Source organism: Xenopus laevis, chromosome 7L, assembly GCF_017654675.1.
Source record: "Xenopus laevis strain J_2021 chromosome 7L, Xenopus_laevis_v10.1, whole genome shotgun sequence".
In the NCBI taxonomy this organism is placed as follows: domain Eukaryota; kingdom Metazoa; phylum Chordata; class Amphibia; order Anura; family Pipidae; genus Xenopus; species Xenopus laevis.
The window spans coordinates 79,557,468-79,577,904 of NC_054383.1; the positions used below are offsets into that span (position 1 = coordinate 79,557,468).

The following is a 20,437-nucleotide window of genomic DNA, read 5'->3' on the forward strand; positions in this document are numbered from 1 at the left end:
TAAAGTGGCAAAGTATGAAGTCGAAGTTTTTTTTAAATAGACAGTACTTTCGAATGGTCGAATAGTCGAACGATTTTTACTTCAAATCGTTTGAATCATTCTATTCAATCTTATTCGATCGAATTTGACCAATTCGATGGTCGAAGTACCCAAAGAAATACTTAGAAATTCGAATATTTTTGCATTCAAATTATTCACTCAAGCTCAGTAAATCTGCCCCATAATATAAACAACATTATTATTAACAGAATATGTGTATTTGGATCCCTTGAGAAAGGTCACAATACATGACTACACGATAAACCCCAATATTTTGTTTTGGAAGTCTTGCGAGTGTACTTTTTTTGTTTTTATTTATATATCTCAAAACAAGCACAACAAGCACAGAGGTGCATTCCCAGTTCCCACACAAATCAAATATCAGATGTCTGCGTGTAAGTGAATAAGCTCAAAATAGTAGTAACCAACGCTGCACTCAGCGGGTAAAGGTCAGAAATATATATATATATATATATATATATATATATATATATATATATATATATATATATATATATATATATATATATACATACACACACACACACACACACATACACACACACTACTTAACTGTATTAATAAATATCCCTGCCATTCTACATTACCCACAATAATTGGCATTCATGCAAAAATGCCATTTACCTTAATTCCACAAAACCATAATTCTCAAGGTTTACTGTTTTCAGTTGCTGAGTGTGTTTATGGGTATTTTTTTATACACATTTGTCAACTCATAATATTCAGCATAATATGAACTTTTTAGTGTTTTCTTATTCTCTAAGAACCTTATGAGTTTCTTTGAGAGAAAGAGAAGTAGATGTCCAATCTAGCTCAGCTGTACTCAAAATGAGTTGCTTTCCTACCTACAAACCATCACTTCAAAGGGAGGAACATAATGTACAAATTTTTAATGGCTCTAGACCAAGGCACTCAGACTCTCACTGCACTAGGCTTGCCTCCGTGTAAACACCTAATCAAGATTGTCTGCGCTTCTACAATAGCAGCCAAATGCAATTCGAGAACCACAAGCCTTTGAAGTCTTGGCTGCTAAGGCCGGTTTTCTAGTCTTGGATAATGACATGACATGATTGCTGTCTTTGTTGTACCTTTTCTGTAGAGAAGCAATTATAGGCCTCAATTTAACAGAATAGACATTACACAGCTTATGATGCTCAAAATGCAATTTCATTTGATCATTTTCTCAATTTGATTGGTATTAATAGAATAGTTCACAAAAAATGCTGGCAGAGGTTGTGTCCTGTTCCACTTTCAAAGGCATAATGTAGATGTATGCTTTACTGGCCCTGTAAACTATCACTGCACTGATACAATGTGTTTTCCAAAACAACATAATCACAAAAAGACAAAAAGAATATCAAGAGGATTTTTTTTATTTTAACCAAGTAGATAATGTTTAATGAAAAGTACATCATATAAAAATATATATTTGTAAATTGCAAAGTATGTAAAAATATCTCTCTATTCTATATTTGCATACTGGAATCTGTTGTTCTAATTACTAATCATTGACAACAGTTATGATGTGCTTCTCTACAACTTTGTTCATTTTATATCTAGCATTCCATATCCATATCCCGCTAAGTCTAACTGACATTTATCGAGTAATGTCAGTGCTAGCCAAACCATTAGATCTGTAGTATTCCAATTAATGCCTCTAATCTAGTTTGGGCATATCATGTGTGGAATAATGCCTTGGAAGATGAAGCACACATTTGGACTTCAATGACAAAAAGTACTCCTATAGTAAAATACAAAGTAAAATACAAAGATATTAAATGTTAAAGGGACACAAGCTTGTTTATTTGGTATAAAAAGGTGTGTATACACTATGGGGCAAATTTACTAAAGGGCTAATTTTCGCCTTGGAAGGCTCTTTGTGCAAATTTGTCAAACGTTAATTCGCAGCACATACGATTAATTCGAATTTACGAGTTGGCAGACAAATGCTGCCGAAGTGAAGCAAGCATTTCAACTTCTGCAGCGCCGGATTTCTTTGCCGGCCGCCCCTAGGCCGCACGGTCCGACCAGGCGGCCCCGCGGTCCTAACGCCTGCCTACACTTCCCCTTCCCAGCGCGCCGGCGCAGCTGGTGTAATTGAATGGGGACGCACATGTCCCCATAATGCGGCTGGGCGGCATGCCGCCCCTATTTTTTGCCGCCCTAGGCCCGGACCTATGTGGCCTGAACCACCGCTAGCATTACTTTCTGCCTAGCAAAACTTCGTTAACACATTTACACTTTTTTACACCAATTTGAATAGGGCAGGTACATATAGGTCATATATATGTCTTTATTAGTGATGTCGAACGATTCTAACGATTTTTAAAAAACGTAGAAAAGTGCTGTGGAGGGTCCCCGTAGGCTACAATAGCACTTTGGTAGCTTTAATTTGGCGAAGTATGAAGTCGAAGTTTTTAGTAAAGAGACAATACTTTGATTATCGAATGGTCGAATAGTTGAATGATTTTTACTTCGAATCGTTAGAATTGAAGTCGAATGGTCGAATATAGCCTATTCGATGGTCAAAGTACCCAAAAATTTACTTTGAAATTCGAACTTTTTGACATTCGAACCATTCACTTGAGCTTAGTAAATCTGGCCCTTAAAAATATATATTTAACAGTTACAAATTTTAAACATAATCCAACTTTAGAGCAGGAAAAAACGCATACAGGATCTGAAGTCACTGACATGAGATTAAGGAGGATGTTGCTTCACCTTATCAGTTCTTCAGATATAACCTGTAGAAGCAGACTCTGGTGAAAGGGATAACGTACTGGAAAATTCTCACTTTTGTGTAGTAGAATAGTTAGCCCGAGTGTAAATTCGCCTGGCAAAAGGGCACAAAAGTTTGTTATCGCTGAGCTCTTTTGCTAGCGAGCGAATTGCCCTCTATACCTATAAGTAAATTGGCGTTTTGCCGAATTTTTGCTAAAGATGGCCACCTTGCCCTTTAGTAAATTTGCCCCTATGTGAACTTATAAAAAATAATTTTATATTTATTTCACCCAGACATACATGATTCTTCAGACTGAATGGAAACCCTGATGTTCTGCCTCTAACTTGCACTGACCACTTTGCCGCCCCCACTCTTGCTTAGAGTTCCATGACCATAAAAAGGCACAAGTATACAGTAACAGAAAATCATGTACAAACGAGATGACTGACCACCAAATGCAAGTAACTAAAATATCACTAACAGTAGTATAACAACACTGTGCCCCCCCCTCCCCTGTGGAGGGGCCTGTGAGGCACATCGAACTTCCCGCCAACCCCCTCCCTGCCCACTTGCGGGCACACAAACCTGCCCAGTGCAATTTTTAATGGCCGCACAAATATCAGGAGAGTACAGTGGCTATAGTGAAACCAGACTTAGCTTCCAGGTCCCCCTTCCCCAGACCCAATTTGCTTCCTCTATAGTTACAACACTGATCACTAAGATTGTAATAACATTTTATAGCTTATTAAATGCCATTGCTTCCACTAAGAACTTGAAAATGTTATCTTGTAGTATTTTAAAAACTTGACATGGTTATCTTGCAGTATTTTATAGCACTGATAAATTAATGAGCTACAACCTAATGTGCCGGCCTTGTCGGACTATTCCACTTCTTTCTGCTGAACTTGGGTCAAGAATAGAATTGATGCTCAATGACAAAAATACTCAAAATAGCCCATCTGAATGCTTAGGTTGTTTCTGTTACCAATTACATGCTTTTTCTAAAAACATGTTTACAAAAATTGAGTTTTCTATGATTTACCTTGCAAGCAGTGCCTAAAATTGATCTTATCAATTTCACCTACTGTCTATTCTATCAAGATCTAAAACCTTTTATTGTCCATTTTGCTCATGTAGTCTAGACTATATGGCATATTTTCTTTTGGAACAATGACAGCACCCTCACTGCTACTGCTATCACTTTGTTTCATTGATCTTTTCTACATTAAGGTTTATAAACCATGATTTATTTTTCTCCGAATTACTGTCAGTTGTTTGTATGAGTGGCCATAGAAGAAACCTATTCTGCTGCATTGATTTGGCTTATCTGGCCACATAAAAGGCATGTTTATTCGCTGAGCCATCTTCGCCTATCAGGTAAATGTCATACTGAGTTGCAAAAACTGCAAAATTATTGCAGGTATTATAAAGATAACAGACTATAACTATTGAAAGTGTCATAATTATAACATACTGGTTACCGAATCCCAGTATCTAGATACAATTTTTAGAACTTAGACCTTATCTTGTCTACTAGAAAATCATGTAAACATTAAATAAACCCAATAGGCTGGTTTTCACTTAATTTAAAGAGCTATTTGGTTGCTGAGGTCAGTCACACTTGCCAACCAGACAGTTCATTGTAATTGTATTAGTTTTATTTATTAAAATGTTTTGACTTTTATTGAGAGGCCCTTTGTAATTACAATCTGCCATTTGACCTGCTAATCTAATCGAATTGCTATAGTCACCATAATAACTTGTCATGTCCTTACATTAAAAAATGAAGTTGTGCCTTTTAAGCACTCCACTCTGTAAATAACAGTGAGTTGATAGGTCTCACCATGGTCAATAGCTTTTCTAAATGTATTATTCTCCTTACCTTGATTCTATTGTAGCAAGTCAAATCTCTCATTCCTCATCTCAAAACAAGCAGGCAAATAGGACGAGGGACAATTTAACAAAGCAAAATTGATAGTAGTAGGAGCAATAAACAACACAGAAGGATGGTGTGGCATGTCAGTAAGAGCTGCCTGAACTAAAGAATGCAGAAAAACAATTAAAGTAATCAGCGCCGGCTTTACATAGCTGTCATTTGTCACCCCTATCCCCTCCCTTTTATTCGCTTAAACGTTCATCATGTTTCTAACATTTCAACAATGCATGTTTTTTTAGGTTAAAGAAATTAAAGAAATCAATTCTGTTAAGAAAATAACAGATCCTAGAAACCAAGATCCAAATTTGGTGATTCCATCTGGGAAACCGAATCGTAAGCTTCAAGAACAAAACTTATCAGCACAAAAATTGAAGCAAATTGTTTTAGCAAATGAAAAGCTTAAGGATACAGATATTCCAAGTCACATCATCAAAAAAAGGCAATTCAATAACTTAACACCTTCAATAAGCACGCCAGATTTATTACTGAACGTGGATTTATCAAAGCTAAAATACACTACAACAAACCACTTTATTCCCAAGGAGTCTCCTGCTGGATTTTTCCCAGCTCCAAAAGAAAATTATTATGACAAACATTTTCTTTCTTCTGGTCAAGCATTGAACGATGATATTGCTGCAGATAACCTTCATCTCAACCAATGGCAAATTCAAAACGCACAAAAACAGAATAAAACACATCCACCAAATCAAGACAGTCGCAACGTTTATGATGTTGATGAAATGGAAAATATAATTTTGGGTGGACACAGTTCTAATACAAGGTACCGTAACAATTTCTAGACTTCTCTAAGCACCTGTACATATACATATGTATGTGTAAGCATTGGCATGGAGGGGCAGTTTCAAGAGGATGCACTGACATTTTTTTTTATAATTTTTTTTTATTGAATTTTTAAGGTTTTCATCCAACAAAAGAAAACGAAAACAAAGAAAAAACAAATAAAAATATTCCAGTTTACATAATGTATCCGAGACATTTCAGCATGCACTGACATATTTTTTTCCATAATTTTTCATAAATCCAAATAGCCATACAGTGCCCTCCTTCCTGAATGGAAATATAGGGGGTTATTTATCAAAGGTCGAGTTTGTGAGGTTTTTTATACCTCAAACAAACTCACAACACAAATATTTTCTAATTTATGAAAAAACTTTCTTAGTGAAAAACTCAGTACGAGTTTTCGGCAAAAAAAAAACTCGAGTCACATCACTAAGGCTACAAACATCTTCAAATGGTTCCAGGGACCTCTGCAGTTGACTTCTACATGACCTCGACAGGCTTTAGCTGGAATTTTCTCAGATTCAAGCTATTTACAGCTTCGGGGCATAGAAAATCTTGAAAGATTCTATTTTTTTTTTAAAACAGAAAAATTAGATTTTTTTTTTTACCCAAAAATCTGAGTTTTTACGGAAAACTACCCTTGAAAGCTCTAATTTTTTGGGAAAAAACTTGGCCTTTGATAAATAACCCCCAGTTATGGGATTTTGTATCTGGAAACCTGATATCCATCTTTAAAATGATTTCCTGCATTTCCTGTAGTAATAAAACAATACTTAGTTCTTGATTGTAACTACACTGCATAAATCCATCTTGGTTGCAAAGCAATCCAGTTGCGATTATAAAATATGTTATTGTTATTTTAGCAGAGGGATTATACATACATATATACACGTATACATACATACATACATCTGGAAACCCTTAGATCCCAAGAATTTGCATCATAGATTCCATACTTTGTACCTTCTCATCTTTCCAGGTTAAATTTTTGTAAAAGTTCTACAGTCCCTGTGTGTTCATTCTTTTTCAGTTCATCTTGCCTCAGTTGCCCCATTTCTTTCTTTATAACAAATAAAATTATTTGTATTTTTTTTTCATAAACAGTAATGACATCATATTGAATCAAAATCATTTTGAATCGGGATATGAACCATTTAATGGAGTTAAAGTCTATGACTATTTAGCAACAACATTGCAAATGGAAATTGGTACTTTCAAAAGTGAAGAAGAGAGAAATCAGAATATTCATTCCAATCCAGAATCAGATGGATGTCAAGCAGTACTGAAAAAGACTCAGGAAATCAGAGGAAAGCAAAGAAAGGTGAGCTTTCAAAAATTAGAAATTAAATAAAAGTATTTTATTGTATTTTTTAAATTTTGTAATATGCTAATACTTATATAAGGTACTTGAGGTATCTGCATAGTGAGCACCATTTTTGGAGTATCAAGCAAACATTCCTTCCCCTACTCCATTTATAGAAAGTAGCTGTACTCTCATTTAAGCATATATGCCTGGGTGCACAAATACATAAATATGAAATATTTAATGCTGGGCACTACTTTTTGTAGTATTCATAGGAATGAAAGAAATTGAGTGAGTTTTCCTGTGGTGAGCTCCAACCACTTTGAAAAATGTGCCCCTAAGTCTCAGAAACAAGGAATAGATATAGAATATACTATGTTTAACCTGTTGCTTACTGAAGTTGGCTCCAGTAATCTATACTGCACACAGCCATGTAAAAAATATATGGCAATATTGAGGAGTCAATCAGAAGTGTAGAGACTAGAGTGCTTGAAATGCAGTCTTTTTATGTGGCTGCTGTAGATTTTACTTTAGTTGGCATATTAATAGACAACCACAAAAATGAAACAATATATTGCACTTTATATGCTTTTAAAGGAACACCGGCTTGTCCATTGAATATGTTGCACATGGAAAGTCAACAATGTATCTTCATTTTATATATTTATCCATTATAATGATAGAATCTAGAATATTTTTCTTGATAACATATTTCTGCTCTATGTATAGATAATGATGTTTGACTAGTTTAGCTGTTATCTGTTTTTGTCCCTAGTTTTTTAATTTTCAATTCATTAATAGATTTGTAAAAGAATTACATAAAGTAGAACCCTCATTTTACGTTTTTCAGGGGACCACATAAAAATGATGTAAAATCCAGGAAAATGTAAAATGAGGGAAAAGTATTATGCATAATATATAGGTGGGACCACAAAAAAACAATGTTAAATTAGGGAAAACTTAAAATCAGGGGATGTAAAATTGAGGTTCCACTGTAATGTATCCTTTCATTGGGCAGATTAGCATGCAGTTGTTTATCACACTTAAATATGTAGCGAATAATATAGTTCATTAAATCCACTGCCCTGGCCCTTAAAATCCACCACATAATATGTGCTCCATAACAAAGCAGTGTCGCTCTATGCAAATATACTGAACTACAACCCCTGTATTCTCCAGCATATTATTAAAGGGATGGTTCACATTTAAATGACCAGTAACATCTATTTTTAAAAAAAATAGAATGGAAAAAAAAACCTAAGGACAAATTAAACTTTTAAATCGTCTTTATTAAGAAATAACTTCAAAAAAAGGTGATCTGGCGATCCACTGTGCGATACTCTTTTTTAATTAGAATTTCGAAGTTTTTTAAATTCAAAATTCAATCCTTGATAAATCTGCCCCTTAGTAATGCTTCCAGTGACAACCCTGTCTGCTCTGCCTTGCTTCTATCTTCCTGGTTTCATTTGATCATCACCAAAAACATTAAACACATTTTTCTAGCTCAACTCCTAAACAGCACTAAGTCTACCCTTCTGAATTTTGATTACGCTGTAATATTGGCAAGGAAAAATTGCATGGTAATTTCAATAATAGATAACAAAGAGAGGACCCATAAAGGGCTAATAGGGATGATTATCAATAGAAAATCCTCTTGCATCCGGAATTAAGTTAGAAAACCCTACAATGGAGAGGTAGGGGGGCAAAAGAGGAAATTACTGATTTTCACAGAATTTTGATTTTGACTTTCTGTTTTTTTGAGGGTTTTGATGTTACAGTGAAGGTTTTTATTTGTTTTGGCTAGCTGTTCTTCTAGGATATCTGTAAATGTTTTATTATGGGGAATTTATAACCAGAATAACCAGTAGCCTTTCTTTTTCACCACCTGAACTACAAAATCATTTCATATGTTAAAATTCTCAGTATTTCAAAGCTGAAGAGATACCCTATATTTACATGAAACTCTCTGATCAATTTCCATTCTTGATACTGACTATTAGCCACAGGGTTTTAAGCAGCTCGAGGTAGGAAGAATTTCAGACTTAAAATCTTGCCAGTGGCATGACATTATTCGGCCACGCTGACTGCAAAAAAAAATCTGAAGTGTCCTCAGCTGCACAAACTATACCTACCCAATTACAGCTCTTTTACTTTGGAAAGCAATGGACAAGGGTGGTTGAACCTAACAGAAGATCCATTCTCACCCAGGTCTTCCCAATATAAGGTGGGAAATTATAAAATGCAAAGATCAGTTAGCTGTAGGGATCATGATCATTAAATTGGGCACAATCCCTTTTTATAGTTATTTTACATAATAAACACTATTGGGGCAGTTGCTCCATACAGCTCCATATATCCTCTTCTAGATTACAACCCAGTTGATATGTGGGTTTACGTTTATTGACTTGTAGATGTCAATTGTAGTAGGGGGTTATCTATCAAAGTCCGATTTTATCTCAACATTTTCTGCTACAAACTCCGATCAAATCCGCTCTGGTATTTTACACTTATTTATTATTAAATTTTCCAGAAAATTTGCTTTGCAGGAAAAAATCAGATTTTCATGTTTTTTCAGATTTTTCCCCCTGAAACTCAAATTTCTTATGCTTTTTTGCCTGAAAACTCCAAAAACTTTGGGGTATTACACAAAACCCAGTACACATCAAAAAATCATTGGGACTTCTACCATTGAATTAACCTTAACAGGTCTGAAATGCTGGATTTTATGATTCAGACTTTTCCATGCTCTGGGTTTAATAAATTCCAAAAAATGCGAGATTTTTTAGAAGACTGATTTTATAAAAAAAAAAATTACAAATAATTCAGGATTTTTACATTCGGAGTTTAGTAAATAACCCCCGTAGTCTCTGCTAGCTGCTGTCATGTTCTGTTTGGACCAAAGAATGATTGAGGATGAGATGGGATTGATTTACGATCAATCATGGGCCATTATGAAAATCTGTGTTTTGTACTCATTGGTGATTACATATCCCAAATCCACCCAGGATTCCATAGTTATTGTCCTGTATATATTTTGTGCGTAATGATAGAGGTTAGTGTTATGAGGGGGGAAAAAAGTATTTATTTATTTATTTTTACTTTTTACATATTAACACATAACACATATGTACCACTATATCCTATATCTCTCCTACTTATTAAACAATACTATGACAATACTATATACATTGAAAGTAATTATAAACACTGTTAATTTAGCTACTTGGTTTAAGGGCAGATTTATCAAGGGTCATATTTTGAGTTCATGGGAGTTATTTAAAACACCCATGAACTCGAAATTCGACCAACTGCAATCTATTAATACATTTGAATTATTAAAACTCGGCTGGATGAAATTCGAATTGAATTCAAAATTAATTTTAATCAAATTGGATTCGAGTTTTTTCTCCGAAAAAAACTTGATTTTCAGGAAGGCAGCAAACAACTCCAAATTGATCCCAGGACATCCCCCATAGGCCAAAACAGCAATTCAGCAGGTTTAAAGTGGTGAATAGTCAAATTCTAATTCTTAAAGGGCCAGTGTATGATAAATTTCGAAAATCAAATTTTCAACTATTCCCTAGTCAACTGGAACTGATTTTAAATTGTGTACAAAATTGGATGTAGGGGTGGGGGTAATGCTATGGCCTTCCTCTGCTTAGAACCTCTACACCCAGTGAAAAGTCAGGAGTCAGAGAAAGCCCCAACTATTACTATATGTTTCACCCCACTGGTAACAATGAAAGGGGTGCACTACTAAGGACTCTGAGTTCCTCTATTCAGGGGATCACTAGCAGCTTCATTTTTTAATTGTTGTTGTTTCCCCCTAATTCAGCAGGCACGGGGTGAGATCCGGTGGAATCATAATCCTTATTTATATGTGTGCTATGAAGGTCGAATGGGACAGAGGATGTTAACAATTCACTATGAACTGATCCTCAGCAAGGAATCTTAAATCAGTGCAGAGTAGTTTGTTTGAATCGATTGCTGATCTGTAAATGCTTCTCTCTACAAAATCTGTTTGAATTTTGATTCATTCCCTTCGAGTCACTCATGTATCTTGCCTTATGCTGTTATTTGTAGGCATCAGCCGATTCTTCAGAATGGTTCAATAAGAGCATTTACAACAGAACTGTTTATTTTATTGATTGCTTTTTGTAAAATGGACTGCTCAGAGGCTTGACACGTCGACAGGCAACAAGGGTGTCTATTGATAAACAGATATTTAAAGAAGGCTGCTAAGCCATAATGTCCCTCTTAGTCCTGCTATATAGTACATGTCCTCAAGCAACAACATGCTGGGTGTATAAAGTCATTTTATATACTGAATGCTTCACATATTTCTACTTTTACTATTGCTTTAAGTTGCTGGCTTAGTTATTCTTTTTTTGTTATAAACTTTCTGATGTTCTCTGATCAGTTGGCCACACCCTCAAATTAATTAAATAAACTTTATTGGCTACATTCTGATTCCGGTTAATTTGTAAAGTGGAATTGTAATTGAAAATCAGTATTTGTTTATCCCTTTTTGATTTTTGAGTCTGACCCAATGAAAAAGGAGTCGCATGAACGCATAATGGAAAGTAGCTTAGAATTACATTTTTCATTTAAAGATAAATAATCTGTTGTAAGTATAGTATGAAGGATATTATACACAACCCATTGCTGAAATGTATTTTTATGCAAACAAAAACAGGAAAATTCATAATATGGAAAAGCATTATCCTAGTCTAGATGATTGCTTTTTACTATTACCAGGCCAGGGGTCAGCAACCTTTACTATCAAAAGAGCCATTTTGCCCCCTTTTCCACTAATGAAAAATAGTCTGGAGCCGCAAAACATAACACAGCTTATAAACTTTTAAAAGTTTTAACCTTTTTTTAATTTTAACTATTACAACAACAGAATACAACAAACAGTATTGTAGTGTGTATGTATAGGCCTACTTTGAAATTAATTAAATACTATTAAATGTGAGTGTTCTCGTCTGTTTAATGTGACTTCTGTTTCTGAAGCTCCATGCTGATCTTCCCTCTCTTGGTGTGTGACTGTGATAAGGACCATGATGCATCATCTTGTTGCGGCTCGGTCTTGCCTGTGGATGTCTATACAGCAGCTTCTTGAGTGTGCGACCGTGGTAAGCTAACCATTAGCTTACCGCGGTCGCACACTCAAGAAGCCGCCAGCAGGTGCGAGAGCTGTATAGATGACGTGACAGGCAAAGCCGCAAGAGCCGCAGCAAGCAGGATGAAGAGCCACATGAGGCTCCGGAGCCGCGGGTTGCCTACCCCTGCCCTATATCATGCCCTTGAAAACATTTTTTTTTAATTTATATTCAAAATAATTTTATTAAGCACATGTATAGTATGTAGTATGTATTAAATTTAATGATTACACAATACAGTCATACAATCATACCAAATACTGTATTTTTCCTTTTTTTGCTTTAATATAAAATAGTCTATACAGTTTTTCATAACACCAGAGGTATTCTTAAATATTTCCTTATTATTCATATTGATTCTGAGTTACAACAATCTTTAACAGCAATAGGAACGTGTTCATTTTACTACATTAATGAATGACACTTTATTCCATTAGACTGTATCACATTAAACAAATGTACCCACTCTATTTAGTCAATACCATTTAGGACAAAATCTGCTATAATACACCGAGTTATGTTATGTATCCCCAGGCATAACTTATTTTTGCTCGGTAATCCACTTCTCATTTTGTTCCAGGTATTGATTTTGTTGCTGGCTAAGGACTGTGGTTTAATGCAGGTTGTTTTAGATTATAAATTGGTCTTGCCGGTCAATGGGTTTTTGTTATGCACAGCTGTATACCTTTCATATGGCACTGATCTACAGGAGTGTTTATTTAACGATGTATAGAAATAATTATAAGAAACGCTATTGTGTTTTTAAAAGAAATATAGCAGCCACCAGGTAAAATTGTGAAATCTGTTGCCCCATTGAGATAAAGGGTCATTTTGATAATATTAGTAAGCTAGTGCATATATTCATATGTGGAAATGATATTTAGCTAAATTTAAATGCTAAATTGGTTTATCTTCTGCCATGTTATATAAATCTGAATTATTAATTGGCCTTCTATCATGAATTGTATATATATACTGTGTATTGTTGTTTCCTGTGCTCTGGTAACTGACAGGAACCCAGATTATATGATATGGTTCAGAGAAGATGTGTATATCATGGGGATCTTAAAATGCACAGATTTGAACTGTTGAAGGGATGTGGTGGTCTTGTGTTCGTACAAAGGTCTAAAACTTAAGGTGCAGCATATCTAGCCTAATCTAGCTCTAGTTCTCATTAAATACATTCTGTCTATAAAGTCAAGATCAGTCTATACATATCCCTAGATCATTCTATCTAACATACTGCATTAGCACCTGCTGCCTTTAGCTGAGTTTTTAATCGTGATATCCTTTCCATCATGCAGTAATCCCAAATAAATTTTGTGAGCTAATAGTGTTTATTTTCAGATCTTTAGTTCTATACTTCAGTAGATGGGCTCTTTCTCAAACCTGCTTTGCTCTTGTATTTTGTTAAATATCTTAATGTATATGAATATTCCGTTCTTTGTCACCTTCTTCTTCCAAAAGCTATCTACATTAAAGTAATTTAGTCTCTGTAGTGAGGTCTTATTATGAATGATTATCATGTATCCATCTTTGTAGGTAATACTTCTCTCTGTACAATCAAGGTATCAGCTGTCTTTCTCTCTTCCTTTGCTGCTGTGTCTTTAAATCCTCTGAAATATTTAATTATCTTTTATCTTAAATCACTGAATGGCTCGATCCATAAAAAAAGTATTTTGATGTTTCTTTATTTACACAGCCAAGCGTTATTACTATTTCTGAATTATAATAAAGATATATTATAGAGACTATATAATGTATATAGACGACAGCCCCTTTTGTTTGTGCTTTACAAAGTTGTATTATTTCATAAGTTTTGTAATTAGTAATCCTGAGTTACGAACTTGTGAACTGAGTACTTCAAAATCCAGATAAAAAAATGTAATCTGTTTGCAAAGTAATGAATATTTAATCTTTCTTTGTTTGTAACAGATCCCTAAAGGATATGTAAACCAGGAGATAAAGCTGGGAGGCATTGGTCCTAGTTATACAATTAGCAGACAAAAAGTAAGTCACATGTCGTGTAAGTAAACCTCACTATGTAACTAAGAAACTAACTATGTAACTCTTGTTGCATTTCATTCTGTTTTGGTTATGAAACATGCCATAACCAGAATCACATTTTTTGACATATTTAAATAGTTAAATTAGGTTGAAAAAAGTCCACCTAGTTCAACCCCTCTAAATGAAACCCAGCATTCATACATATACACACTGACCCCTTCCACACCCTCACATCAATTCTATATACCCATATCTATACAAACTATAGAGTTTAGTATCACAGTAGCCTTTGATATTATGTCTGTCCAAGAAATCATCCAAGCCATTCTTAAAGGCATTAACTGAATCAGCCATCACAACATCACCCGGCAGTGCATTCCACAACCTCACTGTCCTGACTGTGAAGAACCCCCTACGTTGCTTCAAATGAAAGTTCTTTTCTTCTAGTCTGAAGGGGAGGCCTCTGGTACGGTGATCCACTTTATGGGTAAAAAGGTCCCCTGCTATTTGTCTATAATGTCCCCTTATATACTTATAAAGTGTAATCATGTCTCACAAGTGTCTTTTTTTCCAGAGAAAACAACCCCAACCATGACAGTCTACCCTCATAATTTAAGTCTTCCATCCCTCCAACCAATTTAGTTGCACGTCTCTGCACTCTCTCCAGCTCATTTATATCCCTCTTAAGGACTGGAGTCCAAAACTGCACTGTATACTCCAGATGAGGCCTTACCAGGGACCTATAAAGAGGCAAAATTATGTTTTCATCCCTTGAGTTAATGCCCTTTTTTATGCAAGACAGAACTTTATTTGCTTTAGTAGCCACAGAACGACACTGCCCAGAAATTAGACAACTTGTTATCTACAAAGACCCCTAGATCCAAGTTCTGAGTTAAGGAAACTCCAAACACACTGCCATTTAGTGTATAACTTGCATTTATATTATTTCTGCCAAAGTGGTAAACCTTGCATTTATCAACATTGAACCTCAGTTTGTTGCCCAGTTTTCTAATCTAATCAAATCACTCTGCAAAGTGGCAGCATCCTGCATGGAACCTATAGTTCTGCACAATTTAGTATCATCTGCAAAAATAGAAACAGTACTTTCAATGCCCACCTCCAGGTCATTAATAAACAAGTTGGTATTAACTTTGGGGCTGTATTTTGTACCATCATTTGTGCTTTTTTAGCTGAAACTATGAATTCTAAATTTAAAATTTAAATTTTAGAGATCCAATGCAAAAAAAATAAAATGCTGGTGAATTCATTTAAAAGTCAATGGAAGTTGTCCTAGGCAAAATGTAAACTTTTATCATTTAGATTTTTTCTATTTTCTTATTTTTTGACCCACTGAAAATGATGAGTAGAATATGAATGTGTTGCATTTGGATTTTTTCACTTTTTTTCAAGTTTTTTATATTTGAGTTCTTTCATTAATAAGCACACATTCAAGTTTGGTAAAGTTAAAAAAAAGCATAAAATCCTCTAATTCAAATTTTGATAAATAAGCCTCCCAGCCACTCTTTTTAAGACTTTCTTTATTTCAATAATATCCTTTTTCAATAATCTTTTGTGATTTTGATTGCTCTATTCTGTGCATTGAGAAAAGTAACTGGGTTGACACTTTATATTTTTCAGACTTCCTTGTAACCAAAATATTTTTATTTTTTTTGTAATGGAAGACTTACAACATGCTTTTATTGTTGCAATCAGTCCCTTATTTTATGTTTTTGCCAATGTTTACATTTCTTTCCTATGTTTTTAGCTCAAAACCTAATATCCCAAACTGTGGGGGTTATTTACTTTAACTCAATTTTTTTTAGGTCTGCCTTTTTGAGGTCAAAAACCTGAATTCTTCATGGAAAAAAAACTTGCATTTTTAGATATTTGCAAAAAGCCAGAATCCGAAAATCTGAAAATCTGCCATCTCAAACTTGTCAAGCTCATGGATAAGTCAATGGCAGATGTCCCTATCCCAATTCTAAGATATCATGGTTTGCGCTGGGTTTAGCCTGATTATCAGAACAATTTTGGGTTTTTGGACAATAACCCGAAAAAATCAATCGCACAATTAGGGTTTTTGCTCGATTTTATTTAGTTTTGTTCCGAATGCTATTTTTTTGAGTTATTTTAATGATAAAGAATGATAAAGAAGGCAAAATCATGGATGGGAGTTTGGTTTTTTTTTAAAAAAAATTATAAAATTGGATTTTAGTACATAACCCCCTATGTATTGAAGTAATGATCTTAATGTAAGTTCTCACTGAAATTTAGAGCTATCATGACAGTCTTTCTTTGATTTTATTATTTGGACAATATGTTGACAATGACTTGGTAGTTGTTAAGTTTACAGAGAAATCGATTTTTTTCTTTTAGAAAGAACAATTATACAATCAGAAGGAATATGCCAAAGCTATACAAGAACGCAACAGAAATAGAACTGCTACCATTCAGAAAGCTCCTGAAGGGCAGACAGAGCAAACTGACCAAAATAAAGGAGCACGGCACAAAGTACATTATAAAATACTTACTATTTATGTTTTTTTTTTAATATCTTGCAGGTGTATTAAAAACTATCTTTAAAAAGATAAAAGTCCAATTAGGGGATAAGGTAGAGGCCCTGGCCTAGCCACTCGTCAGTAATATACAATTTGAAAAAAATTTGATGCCAATACCTTGTCTGCTGCAAATGGGGGGTTCCCAATCTTTATTCCATGGTGCTTCACAGCGATCAAATGTTTCAGGACCAGGTCACTGAGGAAGGGCCATGCGGTCCCGAAACGATTGATCACTGTGAAGTGTCATGAGCACCATGGAATAAAGATTGGGAACCCCCCATTAGCAGCAGACAAGGTATTGGCGTCAATTTTTTTTCAAATTGTTTAGCAAGATAAGCAAGATTTACCAACATAAGCCAGTTCATAGTGATACCCTGAACACAAGAGTGGCCAGATTACATTATCTACAGTGGTTGTTGATTATGTACTTGGATTCCTTCTGGTCAAATCACACTACTAGTACTCCCAACATGAAAAAGATTCTGCATTACTATTGGAAATAAAGTTGCACAGAGCCACAAATAAAGTCATTTGATTGATTAATTAATGGAGACATAGATTTAACTTATATGATTTTTTGCAGATACCATTATGAGGATGTAACTTAAAATCATACTAGCTGGCAGCTTTATTTAGTGGCAGTGTCCAGAGTTTGTGCTCTGACTATATAAATAGGCTTGAATCCCCTTTTAGCAATGTACTTCTTTTATGATATGGATTTCTACATATGAGTAAAGGTGAATCATGCTTTAAAACCTTGTGATAAAATTATAAACAAGCTGCTTGTGAAATAGTAATAACCTTTACAACTCAAGTGGGTTTTCTATAATGTATTACTGATATATAACTATATGTTAAATGTTTTGCGGATGTGGTTAATGGCTCATTGCCGTATGCAATTTCAGCACTTTTTGCTTTTCACCTATCTTTCATGGAACTCCTTCCCCTGGATTTGTGTATTCTGCAATTGGATTCAGGATAAAGTTTTTAATGAGGAAGCACAAAGTGCAAAATGTGACACCCTAAACCAAAGGCATCCCTTGAAATCAAGATTCCTTTCTTTGGAATGTATACATTGGTATTTTTTATAGCACTGACCATTTTAAATACCATAATTTTATTTTACAGAGTCTGGAATATGCAAAGAATATCCCAAAGCCCCAACCTCTGCCAAAGCCCACTGAGCAGAAGAAAGAAGAAACAGCCACACAGCCAGTAGTTCATGATCAATTCTCCTCCCAAATCAAGTTGTTGGAAGCGCTACAAATGAGGCACGAAAAAGAAAAGGTTGCAGTTGCAGCTTTGAGTGCTCTTCATATCCTTTAGTTGATCATTAGTTAGAAAATAGCCTATGAACTGTTATGGCTATTGTTCCAATATAACTCAGTTGGACTCCAATGAAACCAAAATGCCACAAATCAACACAAAGATTCCATGGGAAGGATGTACTTAGTAAAGAGAAAATACCCCTTCCAAGTCCTTTAACATTATTCTTTTGAGCTTATTTCTTTATGAGTAACTATGAAGAGTCTCCTTTCTCTGTAAATGGGGTTTTTTTTATATTGCAAAAGCAAACGCATGCAGAGTTTTACTCAATAACGAGTCTCCATCATTCTGCCACACTGTTCTGTACTGTAGATTGAAGCACCATTACATTTAGCCAAAAGAGATTTACAATCTTTCATTAAATTATCATTTCCAACAACCATGTCTGTCTAAGATGGTGGGAGCTGCAGGTCAGGAAATTGCATATATACGATACAAAACTACATTTAATGTAATTAACCTAAACTGCTCCATGAGGGCAATGACTTTTCTATAATGTATTTATTACAGAAATGTGAGTGTTTTCATTCTTGCATTATCCAGGGTATATGTACACTTGGTTTATAACACTTATATGACTTTGGAAGTTTCTGGGTTTCCAGTACCAAACCATGGTTTACTTCTGAATGCACTTAGCAGCAGCTTTTATACAATTCAATGAGTCAAGAAAGCATTAATCAATTGACATATACATGAAAATGTACTGAATTGATAGGGTGTTAGAGTTCAGAACTCTACATCTATAGGAGAGTGTTGAATGCAACTACTCAAAGCAGTGTCAGATTGGGGGTGTGGGCTGCACTTTCAGGGCTCCCCATCCCAGCCGCAATCCCACTGGCCCCATCCCAGCTGCAACCCTGGGACCCCGCCCCAGTTGCAAGCCCTCCTTGGCCCCCAGCCATCGAGCTTCCTGTCCCAACAGCTACCCCCTTCACCCACCACCGGTGTGTACTTTATTACCTTATTTCCTTATTTCAGAGCCAGGCAGGAGGTCAGGGGTGCACACGATTCCAGAAGGGGAGCGGGTCTGGTTTGAGGGGGGCCATAGGGTTATTTCCTGGTGTCCCACTGCTTTGATAAATGGGTCAATTTGCAGTAGAAATGATGCGCAAATATCAACCGCATGCTTTATATGTTTTTTATTTTGCCATTATTGCCACACAATCCTTTTATGATCCTGGACAGTTATTAGAACATTTAGTAAAATGTTATTTAAGGGTTCAGTCCTATAACTCAAATAGACTTGTTTGTTTTCACTGCATTTATTTCTGGCAGAGATATTAACTGTGAGGGTGTTCATGTCATCAATATAACTCTGCTTTGCCACTTACCTGTGAACTGCTGGCTGAAAGAGGGAAAACGTAGAAGTCTTTGTACTTATAACTAACCTGCACACTCATTTACATTTTTTCCAAGACCAGGCAACATGAAGAAAGGTTTGAAATAATGCAAGACCAGACTTTCTGCAGGTCCCCTATAGAGCACTAGAACATTGCAAACAAATGTAAGGAGTGCATTGAATCCCTTTTTTGCCTTTTAAGGATCCATTTGAATTAGATGAACTGAATCACAACCCTTAATGTTATGTGTCACAAAGTGCTGGATACTTTTTAAAGGTGATACATTTTTTATTAAAGAGGTTGCATTTTTTATTTTACTCAAATTGGAATACAGAAATTAAGATTTGTGTTTGGTTCAGTATTCAGTTAAATCTTCTGTGAGAGTTCTGGAATTCAGTTGGATCTAAAATTGCTGAATCCAAATGGAACCATTCAGTGCAACCCTAGTAATAACATTTATTTTCTTTGCATGGTAGTGATATAGATTGTAACAGTAATTTTCATTTATTTGATTTTTTATTAATAAAGCAGTGACAGTGTAAAACATTGTTCTTCAGTCATTTTATTTGTGATTCAGATACAGAGTAAAAGACAAACTGCTGCCTTTTACAAGATACTTATCAAACGTAATGAGTCTGAAATCAGGACTGATGATTTTATGTGGCATATACTACAATATAATTTACTTACACTGTAACGCTGAATTAAAACAGACACTGTGTGAATAAAAAACACAATTTCTTAATAGATTTGAGCATTTTGTTTTATCTATAAACTCCTTAAGGGCTTCTTCAAAGAGTCACAGATAATAAAATACCTTTAAATAGATCCTATACTTGATAGATCCTGTACGGAAACTTAAACGGACAATTCATGAAATGAAAGTTTCAAAGTCTATACCATACAAAATGTTTTTTTTTCTAAAGTATCCTAAAGCTACAGTAGCTGTACACTGGTCTACATTAGACTAGGTCACTCCAGACCCAGTGCCTTTTTGTATGTTAATTCAGACTCATTGTAACTTGCCTTCTGCTCAACAGGGTTAAGCGGATACTGCCATGGGAAAACATGTTTTTTTCAAAATGCATCAGTTAATAGTGCTGCTTCATAAGAATTCTGCACTGAATTCCATTTTTTTCAAAAGAGGAAACCAATTTTTTTAAATTTAATTTTGAAATCTGACATGGGGCTAGACATAGTGTTAGTGTCCCAGCTGCCC

The 20,437-nt window shown here is 35.0% G+C and overlaps 1 protein-coding gene across 1 annotated transcript in view; it reads left to right on the forward strand.

Moving 5' to 3' along the window:
• Positions 1-19,965, forward strand: part of LOC108696419 (jhy protein homolog) — a 50,260-nt gene extending 30,295 nt beyond the window's left edge. The window contains exons 4-8 of the mRNA XM_018225756.2: positions 4,958-5,499; positions 6,624-6,840; positions 13,923-13,997; positions 16,371-16,505; positions 17,681-19,965. Of these exons, the coding sequence (XP_018081245.1) occupies positions 4,958-5,499; positions 6,624-6,840; positions 13,923-13,997; positions 16,371-16,505; positions 17,681-17,878 (1,167 nt within the window). The 3' untranslated portion in view covers positions 17,879-19,965. The remainder of the gene's footprint in view (positions 1-4,957; positions 5,500-6,623; positions 6,841-13,922; positions 13,998-16,370; positions 16,506-17,680) is intronic.
• Positions 19,966-20,437: the final 472 nt, after the last annotated feature.